This window comes from Babylonia areolata, chromosome 25 (assembly GCF_041734735.1).
Source record: "Babylonia areolata isolate BAREFJ2019XMU chromosome 25, ASM4173473v1, whole genome shotgun sequence".
Taxonomy (NCBI): Eukaryota; Metazoa; Mollusca; class Gastropoda; order Neogastropoda; family Buccinidae; genus Babylonia; species Babylonia areolata.
In genome coordinates this window covers 6,855,969-6,881,534 of record NC_134900.1, presented here as the reverse complement: position 1 = coordinate 6,881,534, position 25,566 = coordinate 6,855,969, and the positions used below count along the sequence as shown (strand labels likewise).

General features: G+C 42.8%; 1 protein-coding gene across 1 annotated transcript in view; it reads right to left on the bottom strand.

The window, feature by feature from the left end:
- Positions 1 to 25,566, bottom strand: part of LOC143299884 (uncharacterized) — an 88,661-nt gene that overhangs the window by 44,589 nt on the left and 18,506 nt on the right. Inside the window, exons 3-4 of the mRNA XM_076613377.1 lie at positions 3,294 to 3,361; positions 1,743 to 1,926 (exon numbers count right to left, since the gene is read on the bottom strand). Of these exons, the coding sequence (XP_076469492.1) occupies positions 1,743 to 1,830 (88 nt within the window). The 5' untranslated portion in view covers positions 1,831 to 1,926; positions 3,294 to 3,361. The remainder of the gene's footprint in view (positions 1 to 1,742; positions 1,927 to 3,293; positions 3,362 to 25,566) is intronic.

The window sequence follows — 25,566 nt, the reverse complement described above, 5'->3', positions numbered from 1 at the left end:
TTGTTTGCTGTTTTGTCAGCTGCTTTGAATGACAAAAGCACTGTAACTTCCTACTGAGAATAAACAACGGTGAATTGATTCCCATGCTGGACTTGGCAGCATCGTAGTTAGCATGCTAAAATCTCCTTTACTACTGTACCTCATCGCATTGCTTGTTATCATGTCGTATGGTATCGTTTGTATAGTATCGTATCATAAGTTATCGTTCAGTACGGAACCACACCGCACCATAACGAAGAGTGACTGCAAGAAGGACAACTGTGAGCGTGGGTGACTGCTCCATGTTAGTGAGCGTTACCGGAGGATACTGGCAACTGATTACTGTATATTCTGCTGTAGGCCTACGACATGCTTTCTGTCTCTGGCAGGGCAGGCTAAAACAATCCGGCAATGGAAAAAATATAGCCCAAAGGATGGGTGTCGAAACAGGAAGGCTCGGTAAGGGAAAAAATATTGGTGTGGATTAAGTGTCCGTTTCTTTTCAAGGTGTCACAGCGTGCGGTGAAAGCAATATGATCGACTGATGAACTGAGGAAAGAAATCCATCTCCAAATGATTCAGGAACAAGATCTGCCTCGAAAAGGGGTCAAAAAAGGGGAGGGAGGGGGGGGGGGGAGTAGCGGATAACGAAGACCTGGGAACCAGACACACAAAAAACGCCAACACACAGTGCGAGAGACAAAACACCTGGAGCACAGATTTTAGAAACAGAAAGGTAATACTTTTAATAAGGTGTAACGGGCGAGACTGGGGAACACGGACATGCCTGGGGAGGAAAGGGAGAGAGGGGGGCGGGGGGGATTGAATCGAGTAAAATGGGGTGATTGTGAGTTTCAGATTTTAGTTTCAGTTTCAAGAAAGTGTCAGAGCGAGTGGGCGGATCCATATTCGCTAAACCACACCTGTTGTACGAGTATGATGACGATGTGGTGAAGATGTGGTGTTGTAATCTGTTGCATGATGACGATGTGGTGTTGTAATCTGTTGCATGATGACAATGTGGTCTTGTAATCTGTTGCATGATGACGATGTGGTGTTGTAATCTGTTGCATGATGACAATGTGGTCTTGTAATCTGTTGCATGATGACGATGTGGTGTTGTAATCTGTTGCATGATGACGACGTGGTGTTGTAATCTGTTGTATAATGACGACGTGGTGTTGTAATCTGTTGCAAATGTGAATTAAAAACGGCGCACACAAGCGGATGGTTAGAGCACACAACAAAAACGAAACATTTTTTCAAATTGCTTTTTTTCTCTCCCCAAAACCAAGTCTGTTATCCAAGAGAAAAAAAACCGTCACATACTTTTTGTGACTAAAACTCCCCTCAGTTCATAACAGGAATACTGAAGAAAACAGTGGACAATCAGTCACCAAATAAAAGTTTTGACAGAAAATGAACATTACGGAGGCCACTTCTACCGTCTTGAGAATATAGGGCTGTACTTGAATTGACAATGACGGTTTATATCGTTCCTTTCTCTGATCATTAACGTCTTCTTTCTCTTACAATGTATTAAAATGCAGACCGAATAGTGAACCGGCGCACACAAGACACCCAAGAACGCGAGCACACACAACACACACGCACGCACACATACACATAACACACACACAGACAACCACACACAGAGACACACAGCACGCAGACACAAACACCACCACACACATACACACATTTACAACCACACATCACACACACACACACAACAACAACAACAACAACACACACGTACTAACCAGGAGAAATGACCAGGAGAAAGAGAGGAACCATGGCCGCCATGTGGACGAGAGGCACGTGCGGGAACCATTTGCTGTTGGTCGTCATTGTCAACACGTCTCGGCAGCCCCCTCCTTCCTGTCCGCCACTGTTTCCTCCACACTGCAGTTGTTGGCCTTGGTGATCGACTCTCCCAGTCTTTTCCTGGATGCGAAGTCTAGCTGGGTTAATTAAGTCGCACAACGTTATAAAGAAGGGGAGTCGGAAACGACCCCCCCACCTCCACACACACAGAGAAAAAAACCTCACACGCACAGAGAGAGAGAGAGAGAGAGAGAGAGAGAGAGAGAGAGAGAGAGAGAGATGAAACTGTGCCAAGTATTCGCAACAAAAAGACAAATGAACTGCGAGATGGGCACATTTTCAATTTAGAATTATATCTTTTTATATATAAAAAGGCGTGAGGGGGCGAGATTTAAAATACAAACAAACATCTTCATTAATCCGACTAGAAATTACATGTGCATTTTAAGGCTCGTCACTCACACCAATCTTTTTCTTTTCCAAGCTTTGTTCTTTTTTTCCCCCTTCCTAATCCAATGTAATTGCAGGCATACAAAATCAAACAATGAAAATTACAGTCCAAAACGCTGACATTGTAAACGTACAAATCAATCAAATTTGTGTGTGTGTGTGTGTGTGTGTGTGTGTGTGTTTGAGGCGGCGAGATTAGAGTTTCCATGGGGAGGGAGAAATAGGAAGGGAGGGAGGATGAAGGTGGGGAAGGGACACAGTCTGGCTCGAACGTGGATAAAACCAATGTCTGTCGTCGTAAGGGGAATTAGCGGGTCTGGTGCCCGATGTGCTGTGGAAGGCGAGGGCCGGAGAATGTTGGTGTGGATGGTGATGTTTGTGTGGGGGTAGTGGGTGTGGGCGTATAGTTTTTCGGACGAGACGACCGACCGAGGTCCTGTGTGCAGCAGTTACTGAGCGCAAGTTAAAGAGCCCTCGGCAACAAAAGGGTCGTCCGTGGCACAATTCTGACAGTAAAATAAATGCATTTGCAGACAGGAAGAAAAATGAACATGGTGGCGCTACATTGAGGAACATACTGAATTTCACCTGAATAATATGTTGTGACAAAACGCAGTGCAATACAATACAGACAGGAGATACACACACCTAATAAGTGTATGTGTGATAGATGTTGAAGGCGCGTGCGTTCGTGTGCATGCTTGGAAGCTGATGTGACAGATGTGCACGTGCTAAGAAGAGTTTTGTGTGCATGCTTGGAAGCTGATGTGACAGATGTGCACGTGCTAAGAAGAGTTTTGTGTGCATGCTTGAAAGCTGATGTGACAGACGTGCACGTGCTAAGGAAAGTTTTGTGTGCAAGCTTGGAAGCTGATGTGACAGATGTGCACGTGCTAAGAAGAGTTTTGTGTGCATGCTTGGAAGCTGATGTGACAGACGTGCACGTGCTACGGACAGGTTTGTGCACATCCACACGCGCCTGTGCCTGTGGTATTGCATGCCTACGCGCGTGCGTGTGACACACATACACTCATTACACTGCTTTATGTTGGCTGCCTTCCTGTCTGCCACTTTTTCCTGCTTGGAACCGCAGTTTCTCGTTCTTCTGCAAACAGAGCAGCACATGACGTCACTGCTCAGACATCTGGCTTCTGTTACTAAACGCAGGGCACTGGGAGGGAGGAAGGCACAGACAGAGAAAGAGAGAGGGAGGGAGGAAGAGAGAGAGGGGGAGAGAGGGCGAGAAAGACACAGAGAGAGAGAGAGAAAGACAGAGAGACATAGAGAGTGAGAGACAGACAGAGAGGGACACAGAGAGAGAGAGAGAGAGAGAGAGAGAGAGAGAGAATGTTGGCACTGAGAGTGGTAGACCAAAAAAATTCCCATTTTGGAAGTCTAACTCTATCACCACATGAACATTTACATCTTCCTCTCCTTTCCCCACACGCATTCACGCTGTCTACACCCACCCACCGCACGTGCTGAAGGACACCCACCCACCGTACATGCTGAAGGACACCCACCCACCGTACATGCTGAAGGACACCCACCCACCGTACGTGCTGAAGGACACCCACCCACAGTACATGCTGAAGGACACCCACCCACCGTACATGCTGAAGGACACCCACCCACCCACCGTACGTGCTGAAGGACACCCACCCACCGTACGTGCTGAAGGACACCCACCCACAGTACATGCTGAAGGACACCCACCCACCCACCATACATGCTTAAGGACACCCACCCACAGTACATGCTGAAGGACACCCACCCACCCACCATACATGCTTAAGGACACCCACCCACAGTACATGCTGAAGGACACCCACCCACCCACCATACATGCTTAAGGACACCCACCCACAGTACATGCTGAAGGACACCCACCCACCGTACGTGCTGAAGGACACCCACCCACAGTACATGCTGAAGGACACCCACCCACCGTACATGCTGAAGGACACCCACCCACCCACCATACATGCTTAAGGACACCCACCCACAGTACATGCTGAAGGACACCCACCCACCGTACGTGCTGAAGGACACCCACCCACCCACCGTACGTGCTGAAGGACACCCACCCACCGTACGTGCTGAAGGACACCCACCCACCCACTGTACATGCTTAAGGACACCCACCCACCGTACGTGCTGAAGGACACCCACCCACCCACCGTACGTGCTGAAGGACACCCACCCACCCACCATACATGCTGAAGGACACCCACCCACAGTACGTGCTGAAGGACACCCACCCACCCACCGTACATGCTGAAGGACACCCACCCACCCACCGTACATGCTGAAGGACACCCACCCACCCACCGTACATGCTGAAGGACACCCACCCACCGTACATGCTGAAGGACACCCACCCACCGTGCTGAAGGACACACACCCACCGTACATGCTGAAGGACACCCACCCACCGTGCTGAAGGACACACACACCCACCGTACATGCTGAAGGACACCCACCCACCCACTGTACATGCTGAAGGACACCCACCCACCACGCGTGCTGAAGGACACCCCACCAAGAGACATTTGCAGGTGTACACATTTTTCTGTACTCATGGACGAGAGAGAGATAGAGAGAGATGCGGATGCGGATGTTTTATTCATATAAAGGCCACTGCCCCTCATGAAGGGCTACAATATACAAACAAGCACAGGCATTAAAGAAAATCATTAAGTTGCAACAGATCTGAAATGCAATGCCTTGTACAAGTATATTGACAAATTCCTTATGACGCTTTCTTTTTCAGATGCTAGTAGTAACAAAACTGATTGGGATATCTATAAAAAGCTGGTGGGATATATCGTACTCTCAAACTGGTTAAAGCAGGACAACATAAAACAAAATTCAGCTCATCTTCATTTCCACTTTTGCACAACGGACACATTAAATCAAGTGCAGAATGTTGGAGAGAGAGAGAGAGAGAGAGAGAGAATTGGACTGAACTGAATTGAAATGAATTGAATTTAATACATTTTATTTTCTGAGGGTAACACAATAAGCAAAATAATACTTTTTTTCATGCAGCCCTCGAAGGGGAAACAGTAACATAAACAAAGAGGGAATCATTGTGTCAGTACAGCAAGCATATCAGAGAGAGAGAGAGAGACAGACAGACAGAGACACACACACACATATATATATATATAGAGAGAGAGAGACAGATAGACACAGAGAGACAGAGAGAGGCAGCGAATGGTTTATTCATGAGGGCATGGCACGTCATGAAGTTAAAAGGGAATAAATACCATCACAGAACCTTTTCAAATACAAAAAGAGAGAGAGAGAGAAATACAAGAAACACCAAAGAATGAATAACGTTTTGCGTCACAACTTCTCTGATGCTTGCACTCTAAAAAAAGCAAACTTATAGATCACAGACGACACTATGTCTTGTGGATAACATCAGCAGGGAAAGAGAGTGGTAGGGGGGGGGAGATGTGGGGGGGAAGAGATAAGGGAGAGACAGACAATATTTTTCTTCTTTGAGTGAGGAAAAAACACTTTCTTTGATGTCGTGGTCGACAATACACAAATAACCATTTTGCACCCAACTATCTTTTCTTTTTTGGGGTGTGTGGGGGTGGGCGTGGTAAGAACAAGAAAACAAAACAAAAATGTTTAAGAAAAGATACACGTATGGGCGCATTCACCTACTCACTAGCATGCACAAGCCATACAAACACAAACGTTGTTACTTATGTATAACGAAGTCATCACAATGATTAAAAGTATGTGTAGAAGAGGTCAACTGAGAACAGATGGGATGTATAAAAGTGAGATTTAAAAAAAAAGGGGGGGAAGATGGAGATTAGTGTTGAGAGAAAACGGAAGAAATGAATGACAAAACTGTGGGGGGAAATAAACAAAAAAAAAGATTTAAAAAAAAAGAAAGAAAACAAAACGAGAACAAAGAGAGATGAGAAGTAGGGCGAGGACAGTCAGACAACAGAAAAACAAAATTCGCTATTCCTCTTTTTTCTTCTGATTTAACTCTCTCCATACGAACGGCGAAAGAGACGACGTTAACAGCGTTTCACCCCAATTACCATCATCAAATTATTGCAAGAGGAAGGCTCTTATACTGAAGAGGTGAATGTTGACAAAGAATACCACAATTCTGACGACGGAAGCTAAAGGTTGGGTCATTCAGACACCCACTGGACATCAGAGGGGTCTGTGTAGAGGAGAAGAGAGGACTGACCGTACTGAGTGTGTTAAGAAAGCTTTTTTCGCGACTCTTCTTCTTCTCCACTTATCAATGTTTAACTCCCCCGTACCCACTCCACCCCCGCCCCTTTCATCACGCTCCCTTGCCCCCCCCCCCTCACCCCCTCCCTCCCCCGCACCAACCCCCCTCCCCTTTGTCAACCCCCTGTCTGTCCTCGTTTCCCTTTTTTTTTTTTTTACACTCCCTTAAGAAAAAAAAGGACCTTCTCTGATTACTTACAGCTTTTTAATTTCAGGGAACTTGAGAATAATTACGCGTTGACAGGAGATCTTTGATATTGATATGTGAGGCAACCCACCTACTGCCCGTATCAATATTTTGTCAAACACGTTTTCAAATTACATGTCATCCTTCCTCCTCCCACTCCAGAATAATATTTCAACTGGAATTCAGTCCAACGTGTTTCAAGTCTGTAATGAGCCAGTCCAGCCCGTCTATGTGTCCGTCGGTCTGTCTTGCATCGATAGCCTGAGTCCTTGCGATTTGTGCATTGAGATTTGATACATAGTTTCGCAACGACTCTCAAACTGAGTCTTTTGCCATGGCTTGTCATTTATTCAAATGTTACAGAGTAATGGATTATAATCGAGCTGGTTGGAGATGGATTAGTGGATGGACAGATGGATCTGTGAACAATACCAAAACTGCGTAAGGCATTGAAAAGGACTGAAGAGGGATGGGTGAGAGAGACAGAGAGGGAAGGGAGACATAGAGAGAGAGAGAGATAGAGAGAGAGAGAGAGAGAGAGAGAGAGAGAGAGCGATCATGATGTTTTAATCAAGAAAGGCCATGTCCCCATTTGAAGGGGTATACATAAATGAGTTTGTAAAAATGCGCACATAAATATCATTATACATGTTATTATGAATGCTGCATATTTGGACAATATAACAGTATCGAATCATAATGCTTCTCTTCTTAAATGACTTATACATATAACAGAGTTTTTAAAGAAAATTTCATTTTTGGAAAACAAGAGTAATGTAAGCCTAAAGAAAATTAAGTCTGTTTCGGAAGGATAAATGTTTTACGTACTGCAAACATCACCTCCTCTTTCGTGACAGGCCGATCCAAATGTTATGTATTCATGTGTTCCCAAATCATCTACTTGAATTTCACAATCAGAATGGTAATCTTTTTCCAGAACAATTCTGGAATGTTTATGCCATTCCTCTTGTGTCGTAACATTCTGATTTGGGGCAGTTTTTAAGCCCTTTCCACGCGTTTCTCCAAAAGTCGTTCTGGTCCTTAACAGAGATAGTTATTTGTTCAGACAAAACATCCTTGTGAAACAACTTCTTGTTAAGCAATGTTTCCCTTCTTGCCACACAAAATGTATGATGATCGTTAGCTCTCTCTCTCTCATCGATACCCTTACGTTGAGAGAGAGAGAGAGAGAGAGAGAGAGAGAGAGAGAGAGAGAGAGGAAGAGGAGGAGAGAATTCAATTAACCAGGGACCAATCAGCAATTCTACATATGCATTTTCCATGTATACAAACAATGACATATTTCATGCTACAGACTAATGCATCTTTATGTCACAGACGTTACATAACCAGGACCGTTTCTGATTGTGCTACGTGACAATCGTAATCCAAGGTTATGAACAGTCTGTGACGCAAAAAGATGCATTAGCCTGTATCATAAACTGCGGGTTTTTTTTACACAAACATGGAAAATGCATATGTAGAATGCCTCAGAAGAGTCAGGAATATATATTCAATCATCTCTCTCTCTCATCCTCTTTCTGTGTGTGTGTGTGTGTGTGTGTGTGTGTGTGTGTGTGTGTGTGTGTGCGTGCGCGCGAGCGTGTGGGTGCGTGCGTGTGTTATGTGTGTGTGTGTGTGTGTGTTGTGTGTGTGTGTTTGTGTTGTGTGTGTGTGTGTGTGTGTGTGTGTGTTTGTGGTGTGTGTGTGTGTGTGTGTGTATGTGCGCGTGCGTGTGTTGTGGGCGTGTGTGTGTGTGTGTGCATGTGTATGTGCGTGCGAACGCGTGTGCTCGCCTTTTGGTTTTTTGTCGACCGATTACCATGAAGATGCAGGCTGGATTTTCACTCACTTCCTGTCTTAAAACCAGTATCTGCTTCGACCTTCTCAGATACAAACAGCAAAACTGCCCACTATGACGACCATAACGACTCTTGTCTGAAGAAGAGCCTGTGGCTCGGCAAGTTGCCTCTTTTATCTCATGTACGTCAATATTTTTACCAAGATTCTTTTAGCCTGCCTCTTACTGACTCGTATAGTTATCATCATGATCTCTCTCAGCAAGTTAAACGACAAAAACCACGAGGCTACCTCTTTCGTTTTGTGGACAGGAGAACTACAGAACGGTAACCACACCTGTAGAACAGTACATGGTACTTTTACCACTAGTTTATGACAAAATCTTTCTACACACATAAGTCATTTCAAATGTGCACCTCATTTCAAGTGCAGACCTTCATTAACAGCTGCCTGAGAAGAATTCTTCAGATCCACTGGCCCGACACCATCAGCAACGCAGACCTGTGGCAACGTACCAACCAGCTGCCAGCCGAGGATGAAATCCGGCGCAGGAGATGGGGATGGATCGGGCACACCCTGAGGAAGCCAGCCAGCAACATCACAAGGCAGGCACTATCATGGAACCCCCAAGGAAAACGAAAAAGTGCCAATAACCAACGCCCAAATATGACCCTTTTTTTTTTTAAAAAAAAAAAAAAGGGAAGAAAATCTGTCTGCGTTCTACAGAAGGGGAACAGGGCGGTGAATGCAGGATCAAATCGCCATCTGTTCGGTGCACCGTGTGTTGCGAAAGCAGTCGTAAATCCGGTCAACCCCCGAAAACGGAGTAATGCTGCCTTCACAGCAGGGTAAAAACGGTCATGCATGTGAAAGCCCGTTCGTGTACATATGAGTGAACGTGGGAGCTGCAGCCCACGAACGAAGAAGTGAAGCCCGGTTATCGGGAGTGCTACTTTCAGTTGTGTAATCGTTAGAAGGGTTCACCCAGTTTCTGTATATTATAGGCTGTGTATGACCGATACACAAAAATAAAATCAACAAACAAAAAAAACTTCAGAGGAGGAGGAGGAGGAGGAGGAGGAGGAGAGAGAGAGAGAGAGAGAGAGAGAGAGACAGACAGACAGACAGACGATGAAGTAGTCTCCAAACCTGCATGAGGAGGCCACCATCACTTGAGCTGTTGTAATCATTATCGTCTGTAACAGAACAAAAATCCGTATTTTTTCCTGCCCCCCCCCCCCCCCCCCTCTCTCTCTCTCTCTCTCTCTATGTCCACTCCGTGCTGTTATGAATCTTGAACATTTCTAGTGGTTAAAAAGCTGCCTAAAAACCAGAAGAAGTGTTGTTGTTGTTGTTGTTTTTATATTACTCCACATAATCTTTCTGCCTCGTGTAAACTCGATACGACACCAGTTTCACCTCACCTCATGACACCGTCCACCCACCCTTCTCTTTCAGCATTACTATCTTCCCGGCGTGCCCCTCGCCTACCTTCATTCCCGCTCGCCCATTTCCTGTTTCGTCACATGAAAAACGCCAGGACCTATTTCCACGACATTTTCGAACGGTTTTGAGCTCGCTTAACTGTCAATAATGCTGGTCCTGTGGCACTGAAATTGTCGATTCTATTTCACGGAGTCGGGTAGTGTTGTTTCCGGTCAGCCAGGAGATAGACACTGTTTCTTGCAATGCGATCGATACCAAGCATGGAGCCAGTAAACCCTCTGAAAAAGTTCTCTTAACATATGCACAAGAATCAAGATTGAATAAAACTGCGACCTTCACACTCACCTTAATACTGTCTTGATATACAGAGCTAACACGGTTTTATCATGCTCACTTTTCAAAAATTATAATCAATTAACTCATATTTCAATCCCCATCAAATCGTGCAATTAGCATAATAAACGGACACATGAGCTGTTTATTTCCGTTCTTTCACACTCACCATGCAGTCCTCAGACACAGACTCCAGTGACAGTGTCCCCAGCGGGTTTCACGTGCATCTCAACGTGCATCTCTGCTGCTACAGCAAGTGCTGGGCGTTCGCACTCAAGACCATTTTGCTATGTACACCTTCTGTCGTCAAAGCGAATTTGGTGGTGTGCAGCAGTGTTCTCCTTGTTCCTCTGGAAGAAACAAAAAAGGAACGTGTTCTATCAGCAATCTGTGCAGAGGAGGGCACAGCCTTGCTGTAATTGTCTTTGCGCTCTAATGGTCTCTGTGACACGCGGGACTGAGTCGATGCAGTTATGATATTCCATGATCAACTGATCACCAGGTTCTTCATTAGTGTGCAAAACAAAATACAACGGTATCAACATATTTTCTTCTTCTTGTTCTCCCTTAACTCTCCATACGAACGGCGAAAGAGATGACGTTAACAGCGTTTCATCCCAATTACCATCATCAAAATATTGCAAGCGGAACGCTCTTATACTGAAGAGGTGAATGTTGACAAAGAATACCACAGTTCTGACGACGGAAGCTAAAGGTTGGGTCATTCAGACACCCACTGGACATCCGAGGGGTCTGTGTAGAGGAGAAGAGAGGACTGGCCGTACTGAGTGAGTTGACTCTGTGAAGAGTTATTGGGGCGCCGCACAGAACTGCTCACCAAATTCCTCCAGGTCTGTCGGTTATATGTCAAAGCCTGGGCCTGTGCAAATGGTTTTCCTGTCCATTCTGCAATGTTGGTAGTCCATCGTTTTTGCTTTTTTTCATTTTTTGTTTGTTTGTTTGTTTTCTGTCTTACCCTCCGTCTCCACCTCTCCCCTCAATTGTTCCTTGGAGATTGTTTTAGCGAGGTCAATGGATCTTGTCAGGTCGCCATACCAAACATACCATCACTGAAAAGCGCTAACCACAAGCCACGAATGAAATCAGGGGAAATAGAGATGGACGGGAACAGGTGGCGGAGACCTGCATCAAGCAGAACACGACAGCCTTTGACACTGAACTCCCTGAGGAAAACTGTGGCGCCTGGCAACTTCAGTCTCGGTCACACCGTGAAGCTTCACTCCCGGTTGATACAGTCATTCCGATTCGCAGTCAGTTTGATAGCTGTAAAGTTGTTTCGCACCCACCGTCTGTTCCTCTGTCTCCATTCATACTGGCTGGGTCAAAACAATAAACTTTAACTCACTCAGTACGGCCAGTCCTCTCTTCTCCTCTACACAGACCCCTCGGATGTCCAGTGGGTGTCTGAATGACCCAACCTTTAGCTTCCGTCGTCAGAATTGTGGTATTCTTTGTCAACATTCACCTCTTCAGTATAAGAGCCTTCCGCTTGCAATATTTTGATGATGGTAACTGGGGTGAAACGCTGTTAACGTCGTCTCTTTCGCCGTTCGTATGGAGAGAGTTAACAACGTGAACCTTTCTATAAACCGAGTTCCGCGTTTAAAACAGAGCCATAAACATTACGAGACCAAAGCGAGCAATTCGTCCCCGTGTTGTTTTTTTCCAATCAGTTTAATGTAAAGTTAGTTTGACTGTTCCTGTACCTCACTTTCCTTACACCTGAATGAATGAATGAATGATATGATACTTATATAGCGTTTATTCTCGGTCGGAGACCAAGCTCTAAGCGCTTTACAAGCACGGAGTCATTTGCATAACAGGCTGCCTACCAAGGTTGAGCCGACTGACAGCTGCCACAGGGCGCTCATCATTCGTTTCCTGTGTCATTCAATCAGATTTCAGTCACGCACACAGAAATAGACATGTAACCTTTTACGTGTATGAACGTTTTGTTTATTTACTCCGACATGTAGGCAGCCATACTCCGTTTCCGGGGATATGCATACTGGGTATGTTCTAGTTTCCATAAACCAACCAACACTAACATGGATTACATGATCTTTAACGTGCGTATTTGATCTTCTGCGTGCGTACACACACGAAGGAGGTTCAGGAAGTACACCACTTCTCTCCCAAGTGGGTTCAAAGTTGTTTTTTTTCCTCGTGTTTTGTATCCTGTTTTGAAAGAACCCAGGCAGTCAAACTTTTTTTTTTTTTTTTTAATAGGCTTTAACCACTGGTTTACTGCGCCCGTATTACCGTTGTAGTGTGTACTGTGACATGGTGAACACGACATTCCCTGAGGGCGTCCTGGATCAGATAATAAAGACTGCTCACTTTATTTCTGTGGTGTTGTTACACTGACGTGGCCAAAATAACATGTTGTTTTCGTTTCCATGACCAGATCAAAGCAAAACAAACATACAAAAAAATAACGAAAAAAGTCATCCATTTGCCTCTGTGTTAAGAGATCGCAGCTCTCTGATGCACCTCAATTTGTCCAGCATTACTTCCGTTACGGATATGCAATCTCTCTCTCTCTCTCTCTTTTCGTGTGTGTGTGTGTGTGTGTGTGTGTGTGTGTGTGTGTGTGTGTGTGTGTGTGTGTGTGTGTGTGTACTCTTGGGAATCCACTGGCATGCACTCCTCACATTATCACCTGTCGCCAGGATTATTTTGTTTTGTTTTTGTTTCAATTTTTCTTACTTCCTCCTCTCATATTTATTTGTCAATTTCTCTCTCCCTCTCCCAACCCCGCACACATTTGTCACTCTCAACTTTTTATAAGAGATTTTTTAATCGGTGCAATAGACAGTATGGAGGTGGATAAAAATGAATTTTTGAAACATTTCATTCTATTTTGATAAGTCAACATTTCAAAAAAACAATAAACTCGGAAAGCAAAATAAAACATAGAGAAATCGCTCCTTACTGGAATCGGGTTTGATTCCAGAATGCATACGTTCAAAAATAGAAGCAAAAACAGTATCAGGGAGCAATAAAAGGAGAAAATAAAATAGGAACACACACACACACACACACATACACACACACGCGCGCGCACACACACACAAACATACACACGAACATAGATCAACAGAGATACTGGCGGACAGGTTGACAAATGATGCTGCTTATAGCCCAGCCAAAGTCAAAATGTCCAAAACTTAAGGTCAAGACGCTTGTCTCTGTCTGTCTTTGTCTGTCTATCTCATTTATCCAGTCGACACTCTTATGTGACATATATTTCAACTTAAGCGAACATCTAAGAAAGCAGTTATCTCTAAAGTTCAAAGAAGCAAAGAAGATCAGTTACTGCTCAGATAACGTAAAACCAGGAGAAAAATCCGAAATACTTTCTTCGGGAACTGGGAAAAAATGACTCGGCTGAACTTCAGAGCAGAAGAGTCTTTGCATCCAGTAACAAAGAAATCCCAGATTGTGTAATGTGCACACATGTGCACACACGTGCAAAATACTTACAGGCTCGTCAAATGCACGCGGCGCTAAACGGAAACATTGCAGCCCGACAGCAAGGGTCACCTGAAACCCGAACAAGCATTGAGCCTGCAGTGGCCATGAACGCCCTCGTCAACACACACCCTCCACCTGCTCATCTGTCTCCTTCTATATCCCCCCCACCCCCACCCCACCACAACCTTACGTCTTCCACCACAAAAGGACGACTGTTTTCATGAAGACTTTTTGTACGTCGTACGCGCTTGCTATATCCACCTCTCTCTGTCTTTCGTTGTTGCTTTCTTTCTCTCTTTCTTCCTCCCAATCTCTTTCTCACTCTCTGTTTTAATCTTTCTCACACTCAATCTCTTTCTCTCCCCCTATCTCTACAGGTTATATTTTCCTGTCGTGTTTTCAAATTCTGATCAGCTGTGGTTTCTGACAGCAGGAACGGCCCCAACCCAAGTAGATCACAATCGAGACGCCAGGATGAGTTTTCAACGTGCTATCGTAGAGCACTGAAGTGCGGACAGACAATTTCACAAAGCGGATCCAGAGGTTACAGACAAGGAGATAGCACACACGTCCTGCGGTGGTATCCATGAAATCTGAAGCTAACGGGATGACAGGTAATAGCAGATAAAACAGGATAAGAGCGGCCTGTGGAAAAATCGAAAAACAGGATGGCATCGGCTGCTGGGAAAAGGGGCTTACAGGGTGAAGATAACACAGCTCCAGACGAGCTCTGTCTGGAGCGAAATCCTCTGTGAGACAGTACGTTGGACATACGTTGTCACCAGCAATGTCATGTAGGCAGATTGAAGGGGGAAAGGACTGGGAATCAATGAGAGAGGCGTCGGGGAAAAGGCGGGCGGGGAGGGGGGGGGGGAGGGAACTTGAACGATATGAGACAGCGAGAAATACAACAGTAACGAATCATTAACTGATACTGAAATGAAACGTCAACATTTTCTTTTTTTTTTTAATTTCAAAAGCTATAAACTTGCAAACTGATTTATGATAGGGGAACATCACGTAAAGCCCACAAAAATACCCCCCCCCCCCCTCCCCCCTGCCGTCTCCTTCCCCTCTGCAGCCCCCATCCCCGCCCACTTCACCCTTCACTTTCTCTTTTTAGATCTGATGTCGCTTAGAACGGGAAGACTAAGTTTCAGTTTCAGGAGCTCAAGGAGGCGTCACTGCGTTCGGACAAATCCATATACGCTACACCACATCTGCCAAGCAGATGCCTGACCAGCAGCGTAACCCAACGCGCTTAGTCAGGCCTTGGGAAAAAAAGAAAGAAAAAAAAAGGTGAATGAATAATAGATAAGCGTACATAAATGAGTAAAAAAAATTATAATATAAAAAAGGTAATAATAATAATAATAAGTAAACAAATGAAAACTATAAAAACACCAGGTCAGATGAAACACAGAGGTCACAAATTTCACCAAGGAACACGCAGAGCAAGAGAGAGGAGATGACAGGAGGAAAAGGGAGATAATAGAAAGATCGAAAAACGTTTCACTGAAGGGACAGGAAATGAGCTCATTAACGGGGGAAAAAAAGAAACAACACGTAATACACAAGAACAAAAAAAGTCAAATACATAAACACAAAAACATGGTCATAACAGGAAAGAACATTAAAAAAAATAATTGCAAAATTCATGTCCAAAGAGAGAAAGAGCAAGTCGGCCACCAAGCAATCGGACACGAAAGAGAGAGAGAGAGAGACAGACAGACAGACAGACAGACAGTCCAAGGTTCGCATGAAAATTTCAGATATATTGCAAGAATGATATCTGCACAGACACTGGCACTTTAACATGGCCGTTTCACAAGTATTCACATAGTAACACTACTAATTTCCAAGCAAAAACCAAAAAACTAAAACAAAAAACACAAAAGACTACATGTTAGAATTATTTTGTTTACATGATTTATCACCAATGTCCTATTTACCTAATACCTTCATATGATAATGTTTCAAAGACACAGAACTGCACGTGCCATAGGTTGCTAATCACAAAGAGTTACCGGTATGTTTTTTTTGTTTGTTTGTTTTTGTTTTTTTTGCGGAATACTGTATCTAGAAAAAAAACACCAACGTATCAACGAATAAAACGGTTTACCGATTGTCTGGCTACACGACGTAAGGAATGCGTGAGTGACAGATCTCTAAACCAATCAGAAAAAAGTGGCACCCGAGATATCCGCGAGTGGCGACAGTTCCTTCTGACAAGTCAACGATGTTTCTTGCTCAAGGCAATGTGGAGTGCACTTCTGATTTAAAATCAGTACGGTGTGCGATTCTTAGTAGCTGATTGGTATCTTTGATCAACTGATAACACCCCGCTCCGTAAATGGCAGCCAGTGACTGCAAGGACAATGTGTCATGTTTCTCCTGATAACAGACGGTTAAGTTCATAAAATAACTGGGTCAAAAAGTGTTCAGCTAAAGTCCACAGAGCATGCGTTGAAATTGGATTAAAATATCAAAACATAATCCTACAGACAAAATTAATGTTCTTGTCAAACGCTAGGTCAATGAATGAACAATTAAAGCAACATCACATTAAAACACTGATTGTTTATATACCTGAATGGTTGTCATTCACATACGTAAAACTGTTCTTATAGCTCAATGACTTTTTCTGTCTTTCTCCTGACTCAAATTTCAACGTATCTGACTAATCCTACGATTGGTCTAAATATGCCAAGCTGTTTTATGGAACAAAGTAGGGACTTCGAAAGCTTTACAACTTGTATCGTCCCCACTCTACTACTACGACTACTACTACTGCAAAAGGAGAGCCATTTTCGTTTCCACGTCTATGATGATCACCACCAACCAAACTAATCTTAAGCAGCGGGGATCCATTCGGTTTGTAACACCGTTTCTTGAGAGAGGTCTTGCAGACATATCCCCATTCCATCAGGCTGTAACTGCACCGAAATCAAATCATGTTGTTAACAGCCTAGCTGACCCAATAGGGACCATTTCATGGTCGAGCACCCGTTAGTTCTTTTAACCAGTCAAAGAGAACACAAATAATGTTAAAAGGCTGGTTTAAGCAACGTTTTAAAAAGAATCAATTCACTCACGTCTCACTCAATCCATCGTAAAACTCAAACCAAATTTACAAATATTGAAACAGCGTAAAAAGTTCACATCACCGACGTATGTCTCAGTATTGTTCTAATGTCAAGTGCATATGCTTTAGTAACCTGACAATTGAGCATATAATTTTTGACTGTAGCTTGATGAAGCCTTATGTACTCGAAAGTGTGTCTTCACAAGTGACTGAGAACGTTGATGTTTTTGACTTTTTGCATTCATTATCAGTTGTTTCGCTTGTCAGTTTAACGACTTCTCTTTTCCGAAGTCCTATAAGTAATTTCCTGTAATTGTATTTAGAATTTTTTTCTTTTTTTCAAATTTCACCCACATTTCACCCTCATTTGCCCAGTTTCCCCCAACCCTCCATTCATTCACATCTCCCACCCCCTCTAACCGATAATACTCAAATGTATTCATAAATACTTTAACAAAATGTCTTCAATCGCCGATATGTGTGACGGGACATTAAACAAAATTCCCCCTCCTCTCAGAACACGTTAAATTCAAACCAAGAAAAAAAAACAACCCGATGATTTCCCTCGGGAACTGGAAAAGGGTGACTGCACCGGATATCGCCGACGGGCCATGATCAGTCACAGTGCTTCTTGCGTGTGGAAAGTTTTCTCCCTTCCAATCCGTCGCCTTTCACTGTCAGTCGGTACGGAAAGAGATAGTCCTCAATCTTCCAGACAAAAGGGCGCGCTTTCCGGCCCAGTCACACGCCCACCATGTATGTTGATTTCATGGTCACTCTAACTCCCTGGCTTCCCTGATATTTTGTGCCTAATCTCTTACTGTGATTGCTGCATGTGTATAGTTGTGATTATACCTACTGTGTGCAAGATTTACGTCAAATTAATATTTGATCGTTTTAAGTGTATCATGTATTATTGCTGGGTGACTATGATTCTCGTCCACTGTTATGCAATGAATTTTTCTTGTTGGGAACAATACACTATTTAGTATAATTTTCGTACACTGTTATACAACACATACCACAAATGAATTTTTCTTGTTGGGAACAATACACTATTTAGTATGATTTTCGTACACTGTTATACAACACATGCCACAAATGATTTTTTCTTGTTGGGGATAATACACTATTTAGTATGATTTTCGTACACTGTTATACAACACATACCACAAATGATTTTTTCTTGTTGAGGATGATACACTATTTAGTATGATTTTCGTACACTGTTATACAACACATACCACAAATGATTTTTTCTTGTTGGGAACAATACACTATTTAGTATGATTTTCGTACACTGTTATACAACACATACCACAAATGATTTTTTCTTGTTGGGAACAATACGCTATTTAGTATGATTTTCGTACACTGTTATACAACACATACCACAAATGATTTTTTCTTGTTGAGGATGATACACTATTCAGTATGATTTTCGTACACTGTTATACAACACATGCCACAAATGATTTTTTTTTTCTTGTTGGGAACAATACACTATTTAGTATGATTTTCGTACACTGTTATACAACACATACCACAAATGAATTTTTCTTGTTGGGAACAATACACTATTTAGTATGATTTTCGTACACTGTTATACAACACATGCCACAAATGATTTTTTCTTGTTGGGGATAATACTATTTAGTATGATTTTCGTACACTGTTATACAACACATGCCACAAATGATTTTTTTTTCTTGTTGGGAACAATACACTATTTAGTATGATTTTCGTGCACTGTTATACAACACATGCCACAAATGATTTTTCTTGTTGGGAACAATACACTATTTAGTATGATTTTCGTGCACTGTTATACAACACATACCACAAATCAATTTTTCTTGTTGGGAACAATACACTATTTAGTATGATTTTCGTACACTGTTATACAACACATGCCACAAATGATTTTTCTTGTTGGGGATAATACACTATTTAGTATGATTTTCGTACACTGTTATACAACACATGCCACAAATGATTTTTTCTTGCTGGGGATAATACACTATTTAGTATGATTTTCGTACACTGTTATACAACACATGCCACAAATGATTTTTTCTTGTTGGGGATAATACACTATTTAGTATGATTTTCGTACACTGTTATACAACACATGCCACAAATGATTTTTTTTTCTTGTTGGGAACAATACACTATTTAGTATGATTTTCGTACACTGTTATACAACACATGCCACAAATGATTTTTTCTTGTTGGGAACAATACACTATTTAGTATGATTTTCGTACACTGTTATACAACACATACCACAAATGATTTTTTCTTGTTGGGGATAATACTACTTTTAGTATCTGATATTCCTTTCCGCCCTGACAGTGAAGGCTCAGGGTCTCTGTCAACTATTAGTACTAACACACATGGCCTATCGACTGGTACATCATTGACAAACTTGATTAATTAAAAACCCTTCCATCTCTTACCTACCCAGAAATAAGTTCACGCCTTTGTTTACGAACTAGCGAGCCTGCGAGAGGGAGGAAGGGGGTGAAAGAGAGAGAGCGACTGAGAGCGAGAGAGAGAGAGACTGAGAGCGAGAGAGAGAGAGCGACTGAGAGAGAGAGAGAGAGAGAGAGAGAGTGGAGGGGTCATGAAACACGGACGGAATGGACGTGGGGAAGAATGGTGAGTTAAGAGCCCAGGCTTAAGGCAGACGGATCTGATCTTGACTGAAGAAACACCAACTAATTGACAGACTGCGTGGGAGGTCTCTCAATGCGTGATGACAAAAGTGTGACCCTGTTTTGTGGACATACTGGCCTTTTCCCCCCAGAAAAATCTGACTGAAATACATGGGCAATATGTGCTTCTCACAAATATGGAGTGGTCTTCTTCGTTCGCGGGCTGCGACTGGAATGTTTACTCGAAAAGCGCACGAGTGGGCTTTAACTGTATGACCGTTTTTACCCCCGCCATGTAGGCAGGCATACTCCGTTTTCGGGTTGGGGGAGGGCGTACAAGTCGGGTATGTTCTTGTTTTCAAACGCTGACATGGATTGTGGGATCATTAACGTGCGTATGCGACCTTCTGCACGCGAATATGACGTGGTCAAAAACAACAGGCAGAAATGCAGTACAAGAAAAAAAAAAGCATTCGTTACACATACACACATGAGAGAGAGAGAGAGAGAGAGAGAGAGAGAGAGAGAGAATGAATGAATGAATGAATCTTTATTTTCCAAAGGTGAAGACATTAGCATTTTGGCCCACTTACACATCTGCCGTTGTTCTAAGAGACACACAAACATGTACGCATATAAATGTTCTTATACTTAATATTTAATACATGTATAATGTACAAGTATAACACAGCGTCAAACTGAGAGACACAGCATCGCTCACATCTGTACGAAACGGAAGCGAGTAACACACACACACACACACACACACACACACTCACACACACACACACACACCAAGGGAAAAACAACAACAACAAAACCCTAGCATGAATGCTACACATGAATGATTCAAGTGAAATTAACACAGAAAAGTAATGATAAAATTTAAAACACAGATGCAAGAGACATAAAAGATAGCAAATAAGGCGACGGGTGACAGGGATATGGACAGACAGACACATTATGAGAAAGACAGAGAGAGGGAGAGAGAGAGAGGAGAGAGACAGACAGACAGACACACACACACACACACACAGATGTAAAGATATGTCAGTGCGGAAAAAAAAAAGTTGGGTGAGGATGGTTCACAATATGTAACACATGTGAGTATACAGAATCGTAGATATGACCAGACTAGAGTTTAATTTCGTTAGTTTGTGTCCACTGTAAGGAGAACACATTCAGATCTCTGAAAACAATATATATGGCGTGATACGTTATCAACTGATTGACGCATTTCGACCTAGTTTGTAAGGATTGTCAGTGACAATATCATACCAGATTTTCGGTCTGGCTTTCGGCACGCATGTACTGTCCAAGTTTCTCTTTGAATGTTGTGGTGGAAATGGGTTCTTTGAGGCGTTTGGGGAGATTGTTCCAGCAGTGCGTGCCGGAGTATGCCAAACTCGATTTATAAAGGTCTATTCTTGGCTTGGGAGAGTAAGTGTCGCATTTCGGGAATCAGGTTGCGAATTTCATAGCAGACAATGGTTTGGTGTAGATATGTAGTATATTTACCGAATATAGTTTTATGCATAAGTACGCACTTATTCAATATCAGGTGCTTTGTCAAGGGAAGAGGTGCTGGCAGTTGATATTGATGACTGCGTGTGTTTCGTAAAACACCCTTGAGGTGTTTTACAGCACGTTTGTGTTCAGAATCTAGTTTTTTCGTGTGCACTTCGCTGCAGTTGTCCCACACATTTGAAACGTAATTAATTCGAGTGAGAGAGGCAGACAGACAGAAAAGAGAGAGAGAGACAGACAGAAAAAGAGAAAAAAGAGAAAGAGAGAAGACAGACAGAGAAGAGAAAGAAGAGATGGACACAAAGAGACAGACGCAGAGGAAGTTTGTGTGAAAGAAACAGGCACAGATGTGATGAGAAGGGGGGTGGGGGTGGGTGGGGGTGGGGGGGAAACAGAGTGGGACGGGTGACCGCCACAAGTATTGTCACAGTCTGATCACACCGCAACAATCACTCACCACCAGGTGAACAACGATTCACCACCGTGTGAACAATGACTCACCAGCAAGTGAACAATGACTCACCACCATGTGAACAATGACCCACCACCACTGAGTGACTCACCACCATGTGAACAACGAATCACCACCACGAGTGACTCACCACCATGTGAACAACGAATCACCACCACGAGTGACTCACCACCATGTGAACAACGAATCACCACCATGAGTGACTCACCACCAGGTGAACAATGACTCATCGCATCAGATGAAAAATGACTCACTAGCAGGTGAACAATGACTCACTAATAGTGAACAATGATTCTCCACGAGGTGAACAATGATTCACCTTCAGCAAATTTCCCCACCAGGTGAACAATGGCTCACCACCACGTGAACAATGATCACGTGAACAATGACTCACCACCACGTGAACAACGACTCACCAGCGCATGAACAATGACTCACCATCTTTGTCTCACGGGGTGACAGAACATCGTCCATTTGTTGTGTGTCTGACGACCTCCCGTGTTCATTATCACCGCTACCGAACATAGATAAATCTTTGGGTGGATAAAAGCTTTTTTTTTCTCTTTCTTTGTCTGTACTTCTCCTTGTCCGTCTCCGCCCCCAACTGTGTTTTTGTCACTCATTGTTGAATTATGGTCAGTTTTCTTTGTCTGTGGGAGCAGGACAAAATCCAATACCACCTCTCTTCCCTGTCTCATTTTTTTTCTCTCTCTCAAAAACAAAAACACAAAAAAGAAGATAAAAAAAAAATCGCAATACTCTTATCTTGTCTTATCCTGTCTGATTCCCTGTTTTTGCTTAATGACTGATTTTTTCTTTATTATTTTTTGTACTTCTCGCGTGCTTGATGACTGGAAGTCACGATCTGTCCATCCTTGTTATTTCTGTTTTATTCGTTATTTAGTTCGGCCATTCCCTCTGTTAAAATTATGACTAATCTAAATCATTTCATGACGACTGGATTATCTAGAGTCCAAAAACAATTAAGGTATGGCTCTGACAACCGATATATTTTCAATCGATCGATCAATCAACGTTCTGTCTTTCAGGAATGTGTAGAATGACTGACTGAATCTCTCTCTCGATATCTTTCTACAGCGAATGTCTCTCTCTCTCTCTCTCTCTCTCTTTCTCATCCACACTTCTTTTGTCTTTTCTTCCCTTTTTTCTTTTTAATCTACCGCACAATCGCATTTTATCACCGATCCGTCATTCACCTAGCCCTCGACAAAGCTCAGTAAACCCCTGATCCACAATGCTATCCCGTTTTTTAACCATTTGAAACCAACAATCCTCATCGCCCACTCACAAACTGACAAATTAATCGCGCTGCGAGGTCCCAGTTTTCCCTCTCCGAAAGAAAGGGTCAGTATCCATGATGCCATTAATACAGGCCCACTGAAGGTTAGACAACTATCGGATGTAGGATAACACCAAATGCATCATCAAATCTTGTTAAACTATTCATTCACATGATGATCGCCTGAGCCTGATCACTTTGTCAGCAATATCTCACCATCTTCCATGACTCCTTTCTCTGTTTCACACACACACACACACATACACAAACACACACACTTTCTCTCTCTGTCTCTCTCCCTGTGACTCACCCAAACAGCTGGAATAAACTAACGACTACTGTGCACAAACACAGGGCCAACTGTTCATTTGTCTTACCCATTCCCCCCTCAATCTCCATCCTCTCCAACATAAGCTAAAACTGAAAGCCACAGGACGTAACTGCATCTCCGACATAGTTACTTTCAGTGATATTCAACTCAGCTGCAGTAGAAATAGCAGCAACAACACAGACAGCAGGAGCCGTACCAGTACTAGTACTTCCTAACATATTCAAAAATCATACGGGAAGTCCCGACAACTTGCAGATTCAATAGCATTTGCCTCCCTCAAACGACTGAGAGAGAGACAGCTGATAACATCGGAAGGGAAGGGGTGACCAACAAACAAAAACACCTCACAAGACACCATCAGCAACGGGCTGCACTAGCTGCCGGACCGAAGTACTGCAGGCACTAATGGACCTCTGAGACACACAGATGCACAGGATACAGTAATGGCGGTAACAACAGACGAAAGACGAAGAAGTGGGATTCCATTAGTATCACGTTCCACATCGTAAACAGAAGTAAGGCGTGAGAAAATAAATAGTTTCTCACAAAATTATGTTGTGGGCACAAATAAAAGAAGCGCTGATGTGGCATTGTCGATATTCAGAGCAGCATTTTACCTCCTTGTAAACATTGATTCTATATCTGTAAACCTGTCTACATACAGAATAATTCTATATCTGTAAACCTGTCGTCATACATAATGATTCTTTAGCTGTAAACCTGTCTACATACAAAACGATTCTATATCTGTAAACCTGTCTACATACAAAACGATTCTATATATGTAAACCTGTCTACATACAAAATGATTCTATATATGTAAACCTGTCTACATAGAAAATTACTCTATATCTGTAAACATCTCTACATACAAAATTATTCTATATCTGTAACCTGTCTACATACAAAACGATTCTATATCTGTTAACCTGTCTACACAGAAAATGATTCTATATGTGTAACCCTGTCTACATACAAAATGATCCTATATCTGTAAACCTGTCTACATAGAAAATGATTCTATATCTTTAAACCTCTCTACATACAAAATGATTCTATATCTGTAACCTGTCTACATACAAGACGATTCTATATATGTAAACCTGTTACATACAAAATGATTCTATATCTGTAAACCTGTTTACATGCAAAATGATTCTATATATGTAACCCTGTCTATATACAGAATAATTCTATACCTGTAACCCTGTCTATATATAGAATGATTCTATACCTGTAACCCTGTCTATATATAGAATGATTCTATATCTGTAAACCTGTCTACATACAAATGATTCTATATCTGTAAACCTGTCTACATACAGAACGTTGAAAAGAAATGAAGCACTCATGATACTCTCCCTCTTGTTCCCTGTCTGTCTGGTCCTCCACCAAATAGCACACGCGTAAATGTCGGCATCAAGTTTAAGCGAGGTATGGGTATAGAATTGCTCTTTCTCTGTCTCTATCTCTCTGTTTCTCTGTATGTGTCTCCCCCACCCTTTCCACACGCCATTTTCCGCGTTGTCTTGGCGACATCGCTTACACGTCACCGCCACTCTCCCCACCACCCTGGGAAGTAGTGAGGAAAACAATGATAATGATGTGATAGCAGACAAGCACAGTTGTGGTTGTGATCGTTTCAACAACTGACCACCGCCCCCAAAACTCACTCTCACTCTCGCATTGCTTCTTAGCGACAGGTCTCCTTAGAACACCGCCTCAATTTCCACACATCTGTAATAATTCAGTTTCAATTCCTTTTTATTTTTTGCTAATTAATGAAGCAGCTTACACTGTCAACATTTGCCTCAAACCGACATGGGAAGAGAGGATGGGGTGCCACACTTAAGCTTGGAACGTTTGGAGAGTGATACAATATGATACTATGATTGTCATTCGAGTCCGGCTATGACCATGAGAAAAGCAGAAGAGACAACTGCAGTCCAGACTGTTGATGATAGTTGAGAGTGTCTTGTCCACTCTCTCGGCCTGGAGGGCTTTAGAACAACTGGCGCTGGGGATGATCCTCAAAGACCAACTAGCCCCCAAGGGTGCAGCAGTAAGAGCCAGCGCAGAGTCCTAGTCCTTCACAAAAGACTAAGCTGTAAATGACTTCCCACTGCAATAGGAAACCATGGATCACCCGGCTCTCACTTTGCTGTTTGGCCCAACTGTAAGCTTATGTCAATCTCTGATAAAAGCAAAGCGTTGAGCTTATGTACTACTAGTAGAATAAGTATCATATAGCAAAGCACCGTACAGTACACTAGAACCAAGTCCAGAAGAATACATTTCAATACAATACGGTGCAGACACACACACACACACACACACAATATATATATATATATATATATATATATATATATATATATATATATACACACACATACATA